General features: G+C 35.7%; 4 protein-coding genes across 5 annotated transcripts; 1 reads left to right on the forward strand and 3 right to left on the reverse strand.

The window, feature by feature from the left end:
• Positions 1 to 198: 198 nt before the first annotated feature.
• On the reverse strand, positions 199 to 2,568 carry LOC101161235 (troponin I, cardiac muscle). The gene is made up of 5 exons (XM_004069523.4): positions 2,424 to 2,568; positions 2,169 to 2,300; positions 1,857 to 1,946; positions 1,579 to 1,752; positions 199 to 1,076 (listed from the first exon to the last, which is right to left on the reverse strand). The coding sequence occupies exons 2-5, from the start codon at positions 2,277 to 2,279 to the stop codon at positions 990 to 992; spliced, it is 462 nt and encodes a 153-aa protein (XP_004069571.2). The 5' UTR covers positions 2,280 to 2,300; positions 2,424 to 2,568; the 3' UTR covers positions 199 to 989.
• Positions 2,569 to 3,603: 1,035 nt separating this feature from the next.
• Positions 3,604 to 6,359, reverse strand: LOC101172654 (troponin I, slow skeletal muscle). Its single transcript, XM_078948548.1, has 5 exons — positions 6,202 to 6,359; positions 5,880 to 6,011; positions 5,709 to 5,798; positions 4,502 to 4,675; positions 3,604 to 4,400 (listed from the first exon to the last, which is right to left on the reverse strand). The coding sequence occupies exons 1-5, from the start codon at positions 6,283 to 6,285 to the stop codon at positions 4,311 to 4,313; spliced, it is 570 nt and encodes a 189-aa protein (XP_078804674.1). The 5' UTR covers positions 6,286 to 6,359; the 3' UTR covers positions 3,604 to 4,310.
• A 4,679-nt stretch (positions 6,360 to 11,038) lies between these two features.
• LOC101172899 (troponin I, slow skeletal muscle) lies at positions 11,039 to 12,790 on the reverse strand. Its single transcript, XM_078948549.1, has 6 exons — positions 12,541 to 12,790; positions 12,421 to 12,462; positions 12,213 to 12,344; positions 12,041 to 12,130; positions 11,547 to 11,717; positions 11,039 to 11,466 (listed from the first exon to the last, which is right to left on the reverse strand). Exons 3-6 carry the CDS (start codon positions 12,315 to 12,317, stop codon positions 11,380 to 11,382), a joined length of 453 nt encoding a protein of 150 aa, XP_078804675.1. The 5' UTR covers positions 12,318 to 12,344; positions 12,421 to 12,462; positions 12,541 to 12,790; the 3' UTR covers positions 11,039 to 11,379.
• A 2,754-nt stretch (positions 12,791 to 15,544) lies between these two features.
• On the forward strand, positions 15,545 to 20,321 carry LOC105354202 (interleukin-17 receptor A). Of its 2 annotated transcripts, XM_011475944.3 has the most exons (11): positions 15,545 to 15,748; positions 15,834 to 15,864; positions 16,011 to 16,139; positions 16,268 to 16,383; positions 18,079 to 18,196; positions 18,412 to 18,459; positions 18,567 to 18,718; positions 18,830 to 18,904; positions 19,004 to 19,073; positions 19,152 to 19,253; positions 19,340 to 20,321. In XM_011475944.3, the coding sequence occupies exons 1-11, from the start codon at positions 15,671 to 15,673 to the stop codon at positions 20,278 to 20,280; spliced, it is 1,860 nt and encodes a 619-aa protein (XP_011474246.2). In that variant the 5' UTR covers positions 15,545 to 15,670; the 3' UTR covers positions 20,281 to 20,321. The 2 variants fall into 2 exon arrangements, with proteins under 2 accessions (XP_011474246.2, XP_078804673.1); XM_078948547.1 differs by lacking the exons at positions 15,545 to 15,748; positions 15,834 to 15,864 and having other exon boundaries at positions 16,004 to 16,139.
• The last annotated feature ends 10 nt before the right edge of the window (positions 20,322 to 20,331 follow it).

The following is a 20,331-nucleotide window of genomic DNA, read 5'->3' on the forward strand; positions in this document are numbered from 1 at the left end:
TGTGAAAAAGGAGACCGAACCACCTTTTTTTTTAGTAAAATTACCTAAAAAATCTAATTGTTTATGCTAGTAGAGGAGACAAGCTCTGAATACCACAATAGAGAGCAAAACTTTCTAAAACCATAAAAAAAAATTGGTAGAAAAAAATAAAAAGAATTTCTCCTGTATCCACAAATCACACAACTGAACTAAAAGCAATCAATGAGACAAATGTTTTATTTATTTATACAGAAGCTCAAATTCTTGTTATGAAATATAATTACTTTCACATTAAAGTTCGGCATGCACAACCAAAGCTAGCCTAAGCATTAATTTACTATACCACCCATTTTAAAGCAAAACGGTCTGTAACATTTAAGAAACTTTGGGCAAAATGCATGCCCACAGGAATTCCCTTTAGATTTCTTTTATTACAAGAGGTTGATCTGACAATAAGACACCAAGTGAAACAGTCAAGTGATATACTGTTCAATCATACCTCGGAAGGTACACAATAAAACCCAATGCAATCCAATAAAAGTCTTTTTATATATTCTATTTTGAAAGTGTCACATTCAGTCTTTTTTTTCTATTTTAAATTTAAGCTGCCTTAAAGAAAATAATTGTAGCTTGTTTTTTTGTCACTTGTTTAGTAAGTGGATATATTACAGCTTCCTCTTATTCCAAAAACAGGAAAGACAAACCACAAGTAAACATTTATTAATTGTAGAGTTGTCATATTGGATTGCATGAAATCACACAAATTGCGCCTCTTTCATTTGCTACTGAATGTGTAAAGGACACTGTAAGACCAAATGAATCAAAGTGCATTTACATTAAATACACATTTTTAAAACTGAAAATAGTTTCACAGCAGAAATATAAACAGAGATAGGTCATTGGTGACAATTGCACAAACATTTACAATAGTACAGCACTAATTCAATATAATTTCAACTTTCACCTGTTTCAAATCAGCAAACACCTTCACAAAAAGGACTACTTCAAGCCTACTGCCCAGCATTAAAGAGCTTCTTCCTGCCCTCCATCCCAGACATGGCATCCACGTTCTTACGCCAGTCAGTCACTTCTTCCTTCTGAAAAGAGTCAGTGTGGAAAACAGGAACCAGTTTATTCTGACCAAATATAGACGAGGAAGTAATTCTGCCCACAGTTGTTTCTTTTGTCCAAGTAGAAATACTACTATATTGCTATAGTAGTACCATAGTACTGTACTATATTTATTGTTTTAAATAAACTGTTCAGAATAGTTGTGGATCATTGGGAGAGCAGTCTAAAGGTTAAAGGTTCGGTTCCTGCCTTGCCATGTGTTTGGTCAAGACACTGAATCCTGTAGGCCTATTGCTCCTGGTGGTCTGGTTAGCGCCTTGCATGACAGCTCTACCAACATCAGTGTGTGAATGTGTGTATAAATGAATGAATGGTACTGCAACTGTAAAGCCCTTCATGTCTTAATGAAGGTACGAAAGGGTTACAGAAGTATATGAAATTTTACATTTTTAAAAGTTTGTGTAATTCCTAATTGGGTAAAGTAAAAATGAAATAAACGTTATTAAACTTTATGCCTCCTTCTCTTACCTTCTCCTCCTCTTTCTTCACAGTCTTGAGGTGAGACTTGAAGTCCACAGACTCCTTGACCCTCGATCCCAGCAGAGCTCCCAGCATGGCGTCTGCAGACACCCTCACCCTCTTCAGTGCAGGTCTCTTCATCTTACCTTTCATCTCGAAAACTTTTTGGGACAGATCTTGTATCTTTTTTCAAGTGCAATAAACAAATGCATTTTTTTATCTTTGTTGATTCTGGATGCATATACCGTCAAATATGCTTTATTTTACATAAAAAAGGAAATACTTACCTCTCTGTCATTTATTGTTACTTTAGCAGCAAGATCATAGCGCTCCTCATCAACCTTATCAATTTTCCTGTGCAGGTCTTTGCAAAAATTCTGCAGGCAGAAAGACATTGTCTCACATCTGTTTCTTTACCATTTACCACCATTTTTAATGGTGGTTTTACTCACTTTTCATAAACCTTTCTGTTTCATAGTGTAGGACCTTTTGTCCCAGTCTTTTGCAGCCAATAGAACACACCTTTCTGACACTTTTGTAATGCTCTTACACAACTTTTTTAAAGGAGAGGGTTTAAAATACTGTAATTCCTGTGATACCTGTAAATCCTGCAAAGACAGTCCTGACAGCTGAAGGGCTGGCACTTTCTCAGCGAGAGTCCTCTCTTTTTCACTTGCTTTGGCCTGTGTTTCACTTTCCAGCATAGTCATGGCTTTCTTAAGCAGTTTTGTCTGGCATAAATAAAACAACAAGATCACACAGCAGATGCATTGTTGGTAAATCTATACTAACAAAGAAGAAGAAATCTATTTGGCAAAGATTTTGCGTAATTGAGATAAACTAGCATGAAATACCTTCAAGAACAATCGACGCGATGCAGATATTTTGGGCTTGGGTTTCTGAAAAGCATGTGAATGTGTCCAGGTCTTACCATTTTTTCACATACGGTAATAAGAAAAGTTGTCTCTCTTGTTTTAAGTGCAACCCATTATAGAAAACTAGCAATACTTACCGGCCTGTGTATTGGGATGAAGATGGATACAATGTGATGAGAAAAGAAAGATGCAATTATTACAGCACCTAAGTGTTAAATACTTGAGCGAAAAATAATAAGTTATATTAGGATGAATGTAGCAAGTACTTACGCTTGAGACATGGTGGCAACTCTGTGTTCTTCCTTGTTGTACCTAACGGGGCAAAAAATAAATTAGAAATGTCATTCTATTTATGTAGTAGAGATGCAACAAAATACAACTAATTTAATATGTGCAAAACAAAAAAGTAGTCCAAAAACCATTTTTTTGGGAAAAGAATCAATAAGAATTGTATAAGAAACAATGAGAAAATCTTAAGACTCCTCTTGTTTATTCTTTCCGACCAAAACTTTTGAGTTTGCAGAATGTTGCGAAAAACCAAAATGTCACTTAATAAAGCACAATAATTTATTTAAATTTAAACATTACAGAGAAAAAAACTATTCTAACCCTAAAATGTGAAGTTCAAACACATTAAACCGTATTTTCATCACTTTTATATTAAAGAATCAGCCAGAATTAAAAAAAAAAAGTTTTTAAAAAAGTCGCTAAAGATGCCATTGAGTGTGAACCAGCAAAATTTCTTTACATTTTTGTAAAAAGCACTCTCCCTACCTTGAACTGCAATTGACAACGACACAGAGACCTCTTTGTCTGAGTTAAGAAGGGATGAAGGAGGGGAGATATATAGATCCCAGGGCTCATGTGAGTGGCTCACCAAAATAGACCCTCTGTCTTCACCATTCTTGCCCTACGTCTGTTATATCCCTCTCGTACAGGGTGTCAAAGTTCTTGCTGGCAACTGTTCATCTATGATGCTTTCTCAGAGACTCCTTCTCAGTGCTGAGGAGGGAAAAAAGTCGCCCTTTTTTACTGCATCAATTTATGTCTAAGATAAATCCAAAATTTGTAATGGAGACAAACAACAGCAAAGGATGAAAATTGCTTCAAACACTGACATATGTAACCTCTTGCAACAACAAAAAAATAAAAAAGGAAATTTACTGTTTTATTTCCTTTAAATGTCTTTATTAGTCACAACAATTTTGACATCAGAGTTTGTCAACCAGGTAACAGTCCAGTAAGTCTTTACACAAGAAGAGAGAACCTTGAAGGCTTCAGGAAAGACAAATGATGAAGAATCGTGCTGCCATCTTAAGGCTACAATGGAGAACTGCTCCTTTTTCAAACAGAACACCTCTGAAAACACAAAAGTTTATGTCAAGGTAGCACTCTGACAAGCTGTAATGTATTAACCCTGGTGCATCCCTTTCAGGGTCATGAGGGCTGCCAGAGCCTAACCTGGCTAGTGTTGGGCAAAGGTGGGGTACACACTGGACAGATCATCAGACTGTTGTAGGGCCCAGCTGGGACTTTAACCAGGGCTTTCTTCCTGTGAGCTCTAACCATTGTGCCATGTGCTATGATAAAAATGTATTTATTTCTTTGCATTTTCAAGAACCTTTGCTCTTACCAAAAAATCCTTTAGTAATTTAAAAATAAAGAGGAATTCGCAAAAATAAGATGATTTGTTAAAGCGTTTCAATTTACGGCTTTGATAGTCTATTGAAAATGAAAAATTCTAAATCTCCTGTCACACTATAAACTTTAAACTTTTTTTCATTTCGTTAAGTTATTATTGTACTGTGTGTGTTATGGAAATTATGTTTTATTGCATCAAATCTGATCAGAAATATGCATTTTCCTTCAGTTGCCAGAAGCATCAAATAGTTTCTTTCTGCCCTCCATGCCAGACATGGCTTCCACATTCTTGCGCCAGTCAGTGACCTCCTCTTTCTGTTGGAAGAAATAAAAAATGTTGGATACAAAATCATAACCAAACTTAAACGGTGCTTTATTTCAGGGGTTGTCAGATTCTAAACGTTTGACTGGTTTACCTTTTCTTCTTCCTTTTTGACTGTCTTCAGGTTAGCCTTGAAGTCGAAGGACTCTTTGTGTTTGGAGCCCAGCAGAACGCTCAGCATCGCCTCAGCTGAGATCTTCACTCTCTTCAGGTTGGGCTTCTTGAATTTGGTCTGAATCTCAGTGATCTTCAGTCTCAGGTTTTCAATCTGTCCAAGAAATCACATAATGAAATTCTTTCTGATCCTAAGAGATATGTTCTTACTTTTTCCATCATCAGATTAATTTACAATCAGTTTTTTTTACCTAACTGGGTAAGTTTTACACACAAATAATATATATACAAATTAGATAATCTAGATGAACAAGTAAAACTTTGACAACATTTACTCATTACATTTTTTAAGAGAATTTCTTTAACTGTCTGATATTTCATTTGGATAAATGTTTTATTTTAAATGAATAAAAATGTAACATAGCCAAATAATTGTTTTCAAAATCAAATAAAAGGTGGAGAACCCCTGCTTCTGCTGATACCACACTAGTTGGAAATAAATGTGTATTAAAATTTTCAGAAAACTTTGTCAAATTGTGGGAAAATAAACCTTCAGGCAACTTTTTGTTTTTGCAAAAGTTTAATTTTATAAATTTCAAAATCATAATAAGTAGCATTTGTTTTTATTTATTTATTTTTTATTGTTATGTCTGTAGATTTTCAGAATTAAAATGCTACCTGCACATTTTAATGACGTTTCTTGCGGCTGTAAAAAGTAATACAAAAATTTTGACATGAGGTAAACAAGCCAAAGCAGAAAGGGTGATAATAATAGCAATAATAATAGAAATAAATGATTCCAACATCAATAAAAATATGCTCGTTATACTTTTATTTTTAAAGTTTCACACGGTTTTTCAGAAAAAAAAGTATAAATACTTGGAAACCTTGACTGACTAATTTACTGATATTTAGCAAGAGGTATCGAATTCTTATCCCTGTATTTGTATTGTTAAGTATTTCAGATGCGGCAAAGTATTTACATATTTTTTGTTATTCACATTGTTAAATTGTCATTAAAAGCACAATTTCTCATTATAACTTTGGTGTTACATCATGCAACCTCTCGAAAACAGTATTTTTTTAAGCTAATTTTATTAGGGCTTTCTTTGGTATGATCTTTGTTGAGACATGCCATCCTCTTACTGAACTATATTTTTCTAACAAGTTATTTTTAAACTGCTTACTTCATTCTCATTTTTGGTGACTTTCAGACCAATGTCATAGCGCTCCTCATCTAAAATGTCGATTTTTTGGTGCAGTTCTTTGCAAAGGTTCTGCAAAAGACAAAACAAGCTCTTTGAACGTTTTTTTTTTTTTTCCTTAAACAACATATTCATAACATTATAAAAAAATACCTGGAGTTGTTGTAAAGACAGGCCAGACAGGTTAAGGGGAGGAAGTCTCTCTCTGAGTGTAAGTTCTCTTTCCCTCATTTTTTGTTCTTTCTCATCCTGGAGCATCTGAGTAGCAACTGCCAAAAGTCTGATCTAAAGAACAGAAAAGAGAACGTAAAAGAGAGTTTTTTAATCATTCTATTTGGGTTTTCAGCACAACTGCAAATTTTTATTTTGTAGACAAAATTTTTACAATCTTGTTAGCTCACAAGTCAAATAATCAATTTTAGAATAATTAAAATTGTGCATAAAACAATTTCAATAGTTGAAACGAAAGTCTTACTTTTAACCCCAGTCGTCGAGATGAGGATATTTTTGATTTTCTCTGCAATCCACACACAAAAACCACTTGAAAGTTCTTGCACATTCATTTATTATATATAGTCTAATTAATATGACAATATATACCAGATACTTACAGTTCTATTGAGTCAACAGGGTCAAGAAAAGAAATAAGCATTTCATGAGAAAATCAAGAGGTTGCAAGTTATTACAGTTTATTAATACTTGTTATTTTTAATTAGAAAGATCCAAAGGACATGATACGTACGCGTCAGTCATGTTTTCCTTCAGGTTTTGCACTAGTGGAAAATAAAAGAACTTGAAATGTTTCAAGTATCTAGAGGAAATGAAATTTACAATAACGGATTTTGCACATGAGTTCAATAGATTTGTAACTTTTAAAAGCTGACCTGCTGAGCTGCAAGATAATGCCTTGACAAGTTTAATTGAGAAGTCACTCAATTGATAAATCAAACATGCAAAAAAAATATTGGTTTTCTTCTTCCATTTTTGTTTCTTTTAAAAATTACAAATATGAACAAATTTGTAGATTTAACATAGTTTAATATCTGCATAGCTCTTGTGAAGTTTTAAAAAGCTGCAACAGTGCATGTGCTAAAATAATTAAGAGGTTCTGCATTGGTGACAAGAAGATAAATGACCAGATAATCCAATGCCATGATTGACGTCAGCATTCATCCAACTGCTATTGCTAAACAGTCTAAGTACTTTACTAAAACAAAAAAGAGAAGTCACAACATGAGAATGTGCTAGAACAATTTAAATACAAAATAACTTAAATTTAAAATTAAAATTATGGTTAATAATTTAAAAAATTTAAAATTTTAAATTTTAAATTTCAGTTAACAAAAACTACCATAGAAATAATTAGAAATATCAGAAAGCTTTACCCAAAGCAGCTGAAGCCTCACAGACTCTAGAGATGCAGCTGAGAACTGAAAACAAATGTGTGTGAGGGAGATGAAGTCAGCTTTCTCAAAGACATGGAAAGTCATCAATTCAATTTATAGTGCCCCCCCTGAAGACGAAGGTGTTCTCTTTCACAGTCTGTGACAGTGAAAGAGTGCAGTGACTTCAACCATGGCCCTCAGCTTCATGACAATATTCACACAGCAAAGGAGGCAATAAAACATCATTTATGACTTTGTATACCTGGTAACTTCAAATGTTTGTGCAACACCTGTCGGTGGCAGAGAGCGTGCTCGTTTAGCACTCATCTAAGGTCAGGGCCAGGCGTTCCCACTGGAGCAGGGTTAACTTGTTAAAGTCGGATCACGTTGAGGAGTGCAGAAGAAGGTAGAAGTCAATGCAGTGTTGCTCAGAAAAGTCCAGGAACACACAGTGCTGTCCTGACATGGCAACATGCAGCCACAATCATGCTGCTATTTAGCAAACCTGCAATGTTTTTGATCCTAAAAATCATTCTGCCTGTTTATGTTTTAATCATGAAGATCTCCTCTCTATTGTATATTGTGTTGTGATACGAACCCTGCTGCTTAAAGGTTATAACCCACTTCTGTTGAGGTCAGAAAGAGGAACAAGGGCAGGTGCTCCTTGGACCATAATTACTTGTAAACTGAGCCAGCCAGTGCCCAGTGTTGAAATACTGGGTCAAATTTTTTCACAAAAGATACCCACGTACATAGTAAGTAAACAAATAAAAATAAAAAAAAAGCCATGTGTATTTTTCAATGTTATTTGTTAATTGGAGAGCTGAAGTTGAGCACATTTGCAGCAAGTGGTTAACTCCAGCCCCAACATTCTGCTTCTGAATTCAAAGCAAACCCAGAAGTATTAAGAATTTTCAGTTCTTCAACAGCTCCAGGGTCGTTGCAGAAGGAAGACATTTTTCATTCATTTCCATGTTAAAAAGTTCAGCTTTACCCTAAATATGAACTTATGCCCAGTCTGTTGTTATGAAAAAATATAAATTAATTAACAACAAAGTGACACCTGGAAACAACTCAACATACATTCATTTTTTTGGTGTAGAATTTGTTTCTTGTACTTGGGAGTAAATGGGAAATTTTACTCCAGGGGTGAATTGAGGAATTGCAACATTAAATACTGTCATGCTCACATCAAAACTGTGATTGTGGGAGTTTGGGTTTGTTCTTGGAATTTCATGTTCATTTATTTTAAAACCAATTTTGTAAAAAATAAAATAAATCACGTTTTCTTTTAGCTTTTTTGTTTTTCCTGCCACTGACAATCTGACAAGTTTCTGTTAAATTCTGAATCTGAAATTACAAATTTTGCCTAAAGAACTTAACATTGTAACTTATTTGAGGAACAGAACATTTGCTCCATATTCATAATATTAACTTTTTCTCATTTACGTCAATCCACTGAAAAATAAAGCAAGCAAATCTCTGTCTTTGTTGATCTGTATTCAAGGATCTGAAATATTCAAGGATTTATTCAGTTTTCATTTCATAAAACAATTTGTATCTATATTTTGAATCACAACTTTTTCTAAAGATGCTGGAAATAGCTGACAGATTCTTCCAAAGTGAGGACGTCTTCTTTACTTATTGAACTGAATCTGTTTCCACTGAGATTTTGAGATCATCTCACTTAGCCACTGTTTAAACATGCAGCAGAAGAAACCATTCAATTCAAAAATGTTCATTTTAACACAGAGAGCAATTGCATATAATATGGCTAAAAGAAACTGTGGCTTGGACATGAATCATAATTGAATGTGGATCTGTAAATGTGTTAAATATATCCGCTAAGTAGAACAATGTGCAGAATAGTTAATTTTGGACATGAATGTCTCCAAAAGTTTCCACTGTGTTCTGTTTCTCTGCATGCAGAGTTGGGTAAAATAAAACATTTAAATTCAAATTGTACTGCGATTTTCCTACACTTCTAAATAACTAAGAAAGGTGATGATCACAAAAACCATGACAGAAAAATGGAATTACATCTGGTGGTGAATGTAGGAATTTCTTGCAGAGAGACATTATTTCAATATGTAAAACAAAGACAAAAAAGAAAGTATGTGAAAGCAACTATTTCAAGTGCACTAACTTGAAACAAATTTGAAAAAATTTCCTCCAAAAGAAAAATACGAAGAAGGGTTTTTTATTGCTTAAACTAGAACATCACTACTTGTAGAATTCCCTAATACAAAAATAAAATCTAAGCACAATTGTAGTTTTAAAAGAAACGGATCAATGTTTATGTTCATTTCGTCATGACTGGCTCAAAGACAGAGAAAAAGGAGAGGAGACATTCGGAAAGAGCTTCGTGCAACATATTCATTTGATGGAATAATAAAAATAAAATAACATGAATTGTGATTGTGAGTGTCCCACACCCAGGGTTGTAACTGATTTCATCTCAACTGTGTAATTTTTAGTGCCCAAATTATTTCTTTGGAATTTCGTTGTGGACTAAAAAGTGGATCATAAAGTTGAAAAACCATTAGCATTATTTCTACATTGAATAAAGCAATAGGTCATATACTGGCCTATTTGTTCTTCTGCTATTGTTGTACCGGTATGTCCATCCATCTTCAAAAACTGCAATTTTCCTGTTTGGGATTATGGGGTTGCTGGAGCCGGTGGGGGCACACGGGGTATATCCTGGACATTTTGCCAGACCTTCACAGAGCAGCGCAGAGAAAAACCACCACACATACTAACAGTCACACCTAAGGGACTTTTTAGAGTCACCAGTTAAACTCAATAGGGATGCTTTAGGACCATGCGAGGAAACTGGAGTGCCCAGAGAAAACCCCACACACCACAGAGAAAGGACCCAGCCAGGATTTGAACCAGGACTTCCCTTTTGTTAGGCAAGCCACTGCACCACTGTGTAGCCCTCATATTGCATGTGAGAATGCCATGAGACTGTTTTCGTTTATTTATTTGTTTGTTAGATTGCTCTTGCGATGCATCAAACTAATTTTCCTGCAGGACAAGTTTAAGCTTTCTTTATCTTCTCCTAGGTTTTAGCAAGTACTTCCAGCTTAAATGTTGCATGTCAGTGTATGCACACTTTGTTCATTTGTTTCATATTTTAAGCAAAAAATTGACATCTTTTGCTGCCAAAGGTTGATGACCTGACATGGACAGAGATAATACTATCATTGAGCATCCTGAAGTCAGTTCTGCAAGTGTGTGGGACTCATGTTGAAACGCATTATTACCTTTTCTGAGCAAATGATCTGAAAAAGTCTTTTCAGCTTTCACATATATTTTTTAAAACTAAATGTTTGTTACTGTTAAAATTATCTAGAAATTTATTTGAAATGTGTATCGCTATGATGATGTTTTGATCTTAATTAAATGTTTTTCTTTGCGAATAATAAGATTAATTTTGTTAATCAAAATAAATCTTTTAAAAAGTTCCAGATATTTCTCTAATGAGACAAAGAATTTAGTTAATCTACATCTTATCAAAAATGTCTTCACTTTAGAATGGTCACATGCCAAGATGGAGCCATAAAATTGGCAATGTGCATGTTTGAGTGCTGCAGATAGTTGAAGGGGTTCTCTTATTAACATCCATTGGATTCCATTTTACAGTAATAAATAATAGAAAAAGGAGTTATGGAGAATTTGTCCCACCTCCACTTTCACACGAAAAGCACACACCATAACACTTTTGCATGTTTTGTAATCTAAATATCTGCAAGGATATTGATTAATGGGTGATAAAAATTTGTGGTGACTTTACTATAGTCCATAAGATAATTGTGATATTTCCTGTTCCTGAAGGGCGTTAAGATTTGTCTTTTTGTCTTTTTTGTGTTTGTTTATTCCAAAATTTATTGAAACAAAATTCTTCAAGTTCAGGGATCAATATGCGTCTTGATTCTGCATTGCATTTATAGGTTGTGAAAAGGCGCCATCATCTGTGCAACAACAGTACTGCCCTCCATGACAGCAGCCAAAGACAATACTTTCACCAAGTCAACGCAGTTACAATTCTTTTTTTGTACACATACATTAATAGTAACATATACATTTCATACATATTCATACATTCAATCTTCAGACTATAATAGAACTAGTTTGTTTTTGTTAAAAGAGCAAACTTTACTAAAGTGATTGTTCTGTCTGTGATGGTTGAACAAGGGCATAATTGAAGAAAACAATGTGGGCTCTTGATTTTCAAACTTTAGGTTTGGAAGATGAGCGTCGGCTTATTGTCCTGCAGTGAACAGCTTCTTCCTGCCCTCCATGCCAGACATGGCCTCCACATTCTTACGCCAGTCCGTCACTTCTTCCCTCTAAAATAATCAGAAAAAGAAAGAAAATTTAGAACAAACTTTCTAACATTTCCAATTTGTTTGGAATTTTTGTAATTGACCTTTTCATCATCTTTCTTCACAGTCTTGAGGTTTGCCTTAAAGTCAGCCTTCATGAGTTTAGAGGCATCGGTGTATGCACCCAGCATGTCATCTGTTGTTTTCTTCACCCTCTTCAAGCTGGGCCTCTTGATACCTTTCAGATCGACTATCTTCTGTCTTAGTGACTGGATCTGCCCCACAAATAACTCAGTTACTGAAAAACCCAAGTATTTTGAAGCATCCTTCAATTCATTGTAAAACTGTATTTTTCTAATTTTCTACAAAAGTCAACTTGTGTAACTTAATTTTAAAAATGTTTTTGCACATTCAATTTATCCTTAATATACTGATTTTACTGTTATTTTTGTGCTTTTTTTAATATATGTAAAAATGTAATATTTTGTAGTCCATGCTAGTGAAACATCAATGTGTCCCATGCCAAAACAAATTAATATGTTAAAAAGTTAGAAAAAAAAAAGTATTTAGAGTCATTGCAGTGGGAATCATTGTATACCTCGTTCTCATTTTTGGCCACTTTTACTTCTATATCATAGCGCGTCTCATCCACAACATCAATCTTTTGATGCAGCTCTTTGCACAGTTCCTATGATTAACAAGAGCAGGCATTTAAAATAGTTGTTGAAGAAAAAATTACCGGTAGTAATCTGGCTGCACTTGTTCAGTACCTGGAGCTCCTGGATTGACAGACCTGAGAGCTTCAGTGGAGGAAAGGATTCACTCACAACTCTTTGCTTCTCGCGTTTTTTCTCTTCAGTTTCAGCCACCAGCATGGAAGCTGCTTTCTTCAGCAACTTAGACTGAAACAAAGTATACCTTTACCACAGATGGCTTGTAAAAAACCTAAAAAATGTTGGAGAGTGTCAAAGGATTTACCTTTAAAAGCAGCCGGCGTGTTGCTGAATATTTTGGCTTTTTCTGTAAAGAGGACAAAACAACTACTTGTAAATATCGTCTGAATTGTATGGAATGTAGAACATTTTGTGATTGACTCACCGGTCTTCATCATGAAGAAATATGTAAAAGAAATTCAAAAAATGTATGTTTATTCTTATTTATAAAGTTTAATAATGAGACACCATGACAAACAACAAGAAAACCAGGTTTAAAAAATCCCTCAAAGCTACTTTGTGTACGGCTGATCAAAAGACATATTATTTTTGTATTCTCTAAAGCATTTTCACAAGCTGTGAAAAGGTTGCAAAGTCACCACTCACCCCTCAGACATGACAGCAGCTTATAGCTCCTTAGGAGAAGAGATAAAATATTATTGGTTGATACTAAGTACTTAAGTGTTGCACATTATAAAATCATTTTTTAAAAAAAAATGTTAAACTCTGCAGCGTACATATTTTTTTACTGTCAAGAAGTATTTGTCACTCTACTTTGACTTTTATACATTTTGTAGGGCAGTAATAATCACTTTTTTTAAAGCCTCACTGTTCATCTTAGTATTTTTTATAAATCCAATTGGTTCAATTAAATAATTCCTTTCAACCGTCCTTTGGGCTTTTTCGAATGCTTTCAGTTTTTTTCCAGGCCTGAGTACTAGCTCTGTTGTTGAAAGGCCTGAAGTGCAGCTTGCAGCCCAACTATATTGGACTGCATTGCCCCCATTCTTCAGAGTGTGCCAAGCACGGCAGTGGCCTTGATAATGTCAGTGAAAGCACAAATGTGTGGCATTTGAAAGCTGGATAAAACCTGCTATTTAGAGCATGACAGCCTAAAAACAAGTAGTTTGATTTTTTTTTTATTACACTTTGTTTTCTAGTTTCAAAATAGTCTGAACCTCAGAATTTGATGGATGTTTACAAAAGAAAAACTGGATAAGTTTAAAATGACCAAGAAAAGTCAAAATGAAGGTAATAAGGAAATGATATTTGAAAAAGTCGACACATTTTTTTCTCTGTGGCTGAAATTTCATAAAAGCAGACCACAATTTGTCACATTAGTTGCCATAAGTCGTTTGCGCAGTGACGGCTTCAAATTACAATTCCCTCTCTTAAGGGATCATGAGATAATTAGGAAGCTTGAGGCCAGCTTGCTATGTTAAAGTTTGTTTAAGACCTTGGCGACTTGGCTGCGACTCCCCCCGGCATAAATGCCAGTGCATGTCTGTGTCGGGTGCGAGCAGCTTTCATTTTTAATAACTTGGTCCTTGTGCTGTCACAGAAGCTCCCTCCTCTCCCCAAAGTCAGATTGAAGAATCAAACACACCATAATCTCTTTGACGTGTGTTTTGTTCTGATAAATATTCATATTAATATTAAACTTACCTTAAAGATGAGAAGAAATCAGTCAAGGCAGGAGATCAGCAGTTGATAAAACAAATTCAGTTTTGAGGTTATTACTGGCAGATCTACGCATTCAAAAGATCACGCCATTGGCTCTTTAAAATAGACCTCCTGTCCACCTGACAGTTGCTGCATCATAATGCACAATGCCTTTTTGATTCGCCCTCTACGTGTGACCCATTTATTTCATGTGATTGGATCGCACAAGGGCACACCTCATAGACCCCTCACCTAACTGTCAGCTGAGCAGCCCTCTTCAGATGCCATCAGCTTGGAGCATGTGTGCTTTTTAAGTTTGTGTCCAATGAGTCTCTGGCAGAGGGCGACTTCAAAGTCCAGCTGCTTTCAAGCTACATTTCAGCAGGGTTTTTTTTTTTTCCCTATAGCGAGAATAATTCTTAAAACTGATAATCAAAATAAGCAAAATACATAGAGAGTAGATGTGCTACGATTTATAGAGCTTCATGACAAAAAGTTTTATGGCACTTTTCAGTTGGTACATTTAAAAAAATAGCTTCACCTTCATCTCATCATTTCCATAGTACTTAGTATAATAGTTCTGCAATAACTCAAAACAAAAATATAACCCTCAACACAATTTTTAAACACAGCAGCTGTTTTATGCAGCTTTACAGAAAAAAACTTTATTTCATTGGGATTCAGTATAGAAACAAAAATTAGTTGTTCTTAATGTTTTATTTTAGCAAAAGATGGCAGACTTTTTAAAAGATTGTGTGTCTGTGTTTGTTTAAAAAATGCCAACCTGTCTTTTGAAAACCCAATTACCATGATGTGTCCATCAAGCAGAATGGAGACATGTACAGTCTATTCTGGTCAGATCACTTGTGTGTGGCACTGATATAGTTTAGCACAGTGGTCGAACACGCGGTAACACTGAGACAATGAGACAGAGATTAACCCACAGCCATGCCTTTTATTTCTGTCCCATAATACTTTCCCTGGTAACTAAGCAGTGAATAGATAGAAAGTGTGGTGGAAAACCACACTTTTTTTTTTAAACTCACTTGGTTCACTGTGTGAAAATGCAATGAAATTACTGACTCCATGAAAATAATTAATATTGAATTATTTGGGAAGAAGCTTTATATTTTACTTCTTTTTTTTTACTTGAACTCATCAAAATTGAAGTTTGATCAAACATATTTATGTTTATGCATTGATTTGATGTTTATTCACTTTTAAAAGGACCTTTCATTATTGTAGAATTAACTTGCTGCCTCCTAGTGTCAAACCTCTTTAAAAAGTTGTTATGCTGCTGCCTCAATAATCAGAGCTCACACACGGACACAAACTAACATTATGCACATATATATATGGATTTGGAAATGGTTTATTTCAAGCAATCAAAACAAGAATAAAACGAAACTAAACAAACAGCAGAAAATACATCTATACAGATATATCAAACTTAGGATATTAGTCCTGACATTGACGGGTAAATACATACGCAAACATTCACATACACTTGTAAATTTCAGTTATTACTGTTAATTATACTTTGCACACAGAATATGACACATAAGACTGCTAATTTTAGTTTTTCTAACAGAGTTTGATGCATTCTGTCAACCAACTATTAGTACCGGTACATTCATCTTTCACGTTGTCAGTGTTTGTCGGAGTGAAAGTGACAAACCTACTTCCTGTGTTCGTAGATGCAAAAGCCTGATAAAAGGCAAGCAAAAGCGCTACTTGTCAACTTCTGTAAGAGATGAACGGTTTTCCAAATCTAAGTAGATTATTTACTTTATCATCTTTGGCTTTAAAAGTTTGACCTTTTCTTGATATTTTTTCTCCATGGGACTTCCACCATGATGACCATTTTTTTGTTTTTATGCTTTTGTCTGGCTGCTGAAGCCTCTCTGAAGATACTGGACTGCAGCAATAAGGTAGGAACTTAATTTCTATACACAAGTAAGCAGTGTTGTAAAAATTAGTCAGAAGTTTTTGAAAAGTTTTCTCATGTTTTAACAGGGTCTTTACAACTGCACCCGTAGAGCAAATAGTAAGTGTCTGCCTAAGTATTTATGGTAACTTTCTTATTAGATTCACAACACATTATTACAATCAGATTAATTTGCTGAAAAGTTTGTTTTTTTATGTTGAAGCTTGTTTTTAATGCATGTCAATGTCAACTCACTTAAATGGCAGATGGCTGCTTGGATAAAAGTGATACTGCTCTCAGAAGGTTTTCCCCAAATGACCCTTGGGTAACTCTTGACCCCAGAGAACATTTAAATTCTCTTGTTGTGAATGTCACTTGGACCATGAAGCCAGACGGTAGGTGATCGTAAAATCAATCAGTTTTATTTTGAGTTAGATTTATTGTTTGATCAGTCTATGCTGGTGTCAACTAATTAAAATCAATAAAAGTAAGACGTTCTGAAAATTCAAACTTTTTTTTACAGATTCAATTACTGCCGTTATCGGAACGAGGATAAGAATTGTGGATGAAATGACGACTGAAAGTGTGTGTGTGCAGTATTCATACACGTTTCAAAAATCACTGTCAAAAAATGAAAAGGTTAGATAAATTGTTTTGTTAACTTACATCAGGTGCTTTTTTTATAAGTTTGTTGATCACTTTGCATGCTTATCTGTCACTTGACACATCCTTCTGTGTCTTCCTGGCTATGTGGGTGAAGAGGTGCAAACTGTTTTTGGGCAGCTTTGTGGTAAGATGTCGATGTAGGTGACCATGTATCCTGCCCTCAACCTTTTCTTATTTTAGTGCAACTAGCTCACACTAGCAATTTTTTATTTTTGTTTTTCAGAGAATACCTTTTTTAAACCTACCTTCTTACATGACTAGTTGTTCTAAAGCAAACAGGAAGTTGCTTTTGTTCACCCTCAAGTGGTAAATTTAGTTTCAAAATTAAACGTATTAGCCATGATGTGGTTTGGTAACTTGAAATGTCCTTCTAGTCATACAGTTCAATAGATTTCTGACACAAAAATGGTAAAAACTGTAGTGTATACGTGTCTAGGACTTTACTACCATCCTAGAGGGCTCAAAGTGCTTCACAGTCACAGTGCCATTCACCAATGCACACACACACACTTTCACACCGTGATGGAAGCTTCATTGTCCCACACTGGAACCAACCTATTGCCACCAGGAGCAATGTGGAGTTCAGAATCTTGCTTAAGGACACTTCAACATGTGGGCTGGCAGGGCAGGAAGATCTTCTGATCAGAGGTCACCCACTCTACCTTTGCATCACGGCTTCAAATAACTGTAGCTGGGGTATTCATGTACATTATCATTGAAAAGAACTACAGCATACAGGTTAAAATTTCCGACTGGGCTGTATTCAGCATTATTCAGAACTCTGCTCTTCTTTTTTCTCTTTCACAACTAAAAATACTGCAGTTAACTTTGGGATGTACTTCTTCTTGACTGTTGAGATCTTTTATGGCCTTTTCAAACAACATGCCTAAAGACTTAGTCACAACTGCCCTTACAGCTTGATACTGGTTGTCTGGGGGCAAAAGAACAAAAAAAAAAGGAGGCACACAGGAGACCACCATGAAATAACATGGTCGTAGACTGCATGGTGAGCAGGTAGAGTGAAAATGTTTGTGCACATTTCTTTCTATGGACGTGGTTCTAGCGTCAGGTCATAGCAAACACTTACACAAAATGCAAGAGTAAAGTAAGGGTGACATAGGTGAGAGGCAAATGTGTTGTACAGTATTTGTACACATTTTTTGCACAAGGGTTGTTAGTGCTGTTCATGTGATAATCAGAGCGTAGTGTAGGCATCCTACAAGCTCTTGGGTATCACACGCACACCCTCGCACATGTGACATTTGCGGGCAGCCAGCAAGCGCTCCTTACGAATGACTACAGTGTGGCGTCAGGGCACCAAAGTGCGTGCAACTTACATTTCCCTTACGAATACTTAATAAAACTTTCAACGACATCTCTTGAAGTGGCTCTACAGTCCTCAAGGGTGCTACAAGACACACCTGTGCTCCTCTTAAGATTTGGCTGTCCTGTCTGCAACCCTCTATGGGCCTGGACATCCCAAAAACCCACAGCACCCATACGGATCAAGCTCAGCATGTGATTAAGGCTTAATCAGTCTGTATTTCCAGTTCTCAACCCGCTTTTGGGGAGTTTGTGAAACAACTGCTAAACAACTGTTTGCAAATGTCACCATATAGCAGCTGTTCATGAATAGATCTTGTTTTTGTTTCATTGGTTTACCTCAAGTGGAGCTTTTCCATGGCTCTTGTGGCAGAGCCTAAACATATCTACACCGTGACAGTTTTTAATCTGCCAGAACCTGACTACGGAGACTACAGGGTCAAAAAGCAAATTAGCATACCAGGTAAGATTGCATCACATTGTCATTCTAACTACATAAAAAACATGTTTTACCATTTAATTACTTGTATTACTATAGAAAGTAAAATTTTAAAGTACATTATTTGTTGATCTTTTTATTGCTTGTAAAGACTGATATTTTTATTCTATTTTTGTGTAAAGTTGTGTTTGCATTTATGACAGTCACACAAACCTAAAAATGTCTTTATTTGCTGTCAGGGTGTGAAAACAGAATCATTGAAAGGTTCCGGATCTGTCTGGAGAATGGTTGTGCTTTTATTTTTTTATTTCTTCTTAAACAGCATGAATTATTCTGTTATTTAGATCTTAAACATGTTTTCTTTTATGCGTTTGTGTGTGTTTTGATGTTTTAGGTAGCTTGTGGGATCCCAGAATCTCAGTTTTATTTACCAGTGGGAAACCAAAGGACTCGGTCATAGTGACTTTTAAAACTGCCCAGCATGCTGACAGATACCAAGTTTCCATCCAAATCAATAGTTTTACATACTCAAAAAACATCTCAAAGGTTTCTATGATTATTTTCCCCCCTTTTTATGTCAGCCTTGAAAACTTACGTTTTAACTTCCTGCTTTAATGTCAAAATTTTACACAAAACTTTTTTTTTTAAATCCAACAGGAAAACAGGACATCAGTGAATGTCACACTTGAAGTTGATTCTTGGAGGTTTGGAGCATGTAAAGCTTTGGTGACAGTGAGTTAGAAGTTCAATTTGATGTTTCAGCACTTGATAAAGTCATTCCTTGTAGAGTTAAAACTTCAACCGCTCATCTTCATCTACTTTACTCAAAAGATCCAACCATTTTTTCTGCGCTGCAAGAATCACTGCAAGACTGCTGAAAAAAGATTCAATCACTGCAAAGGTCAGATTTTCAGATACCATACAAGTTAAGGCTAAAATCAATATGCTTTGCCTTTCACCCATATGTTTCTTTTTTTAGATAAAACTCCATTACAGACTCTAACCATTTATTTGGTTTTGGGGCTGCTGCTTGTGGTTTCTGCTTGCCTTGCTTACTTAGGGTTTCAGGGTCTTCATACAGGTTTGTATTTTCATCAAGTGAATGAATGAATAATTTCCAGCATGCATTTTTAGACAGTGAAAATATAATTGTCCTTTAATTTTCAGATCATTCAAACACATCCCCATCTACAGCTGAAGAGCAACCACAAATCCTTCAGGTTCAAGAGAGGAAACGTGTGCTCATCATCTACTCCCTTGACCATCCTTTGTACAAAAACATTGTTCTCAAGTTTTGTGCTTTCCTTATGACCAAATGTGGGACGGAAGTAGTTCTGGACCTGCTGGATTCAACTAGGCTGGCAGTGCTGGGAAGCATTCAGTGGTTGGACTGGCACAAAGAACAAATTGAGAACTCATCAGATAAGATACTCATTCTTTGCTCACAGGGAGTACAAGCCAAATGGAGAGCCATGTGCAGTGGCAAACGGGTTTTTCTGAGAGAGGATGCCTGCTCACTCGCAGGTGACATGGTCACTCCATTCTTCACCCTCATGCTCCCCCACTTTATCCAGTCTGTGTCATTTAAAAAGTACATCATAGCTTACTTTGATGAAATTTGCTCAGAGGAAGATGTTCCTTCTCCTTTCAACGTGACAGTACGGTACAAGCTGATGAAAGAGTTCGAGGAAGTATTTTTTCGAATCCTGGACACAGAGAAACATGAACCAGGCCGGATAAAGCAAATCGTTGGACTATCAGAGGACAAATATCATGAGTGTCCCTCAGGCAGAGCCCTGCGGGATGCCTTAGAAGCTTTTCAAGTCCTTCAGAGGGAGCAGCCACAGTGGTTTGAGGAGGAATTACTCCAAAGCTCAGAGTTGGAGGATGGACCGGAATCCGATGACATGTATGAATACTCAAGAACAATGACTAACCACCTGGTGTGCACTATGTTTGACCCAGTCCAAGCTGTGAATCATGTGGAAACAGAAGAAGATAATTTCTCCATACATGAAATGGATATGCACCTGGATAAAAAGCTTCAAATGTGCTCAACTTTAGAGTTCAATTCTAATGCTGTTGAGCACAATCATCAGCTATTGTAAAATAAAACTGGATAAAAGTCTTTTGTGTTGAAGGTTAAAAATTCCTGTGGG

Source organism: Oryzias latipes, chromosome 6, assembly GCF_053564925.1.
Source record: "Oryzias latipes strain Hd-rR chromosome 6, Olatipes_Hd-rR_3.1".
Classification (NCBI taxonomy): domain Eukaryota; kingdom Metazoa; phylum Chordata; class Actinopteri; order Beloniformes; family Adrianichthyidae; genus Oryzias; species Oryzias latipes.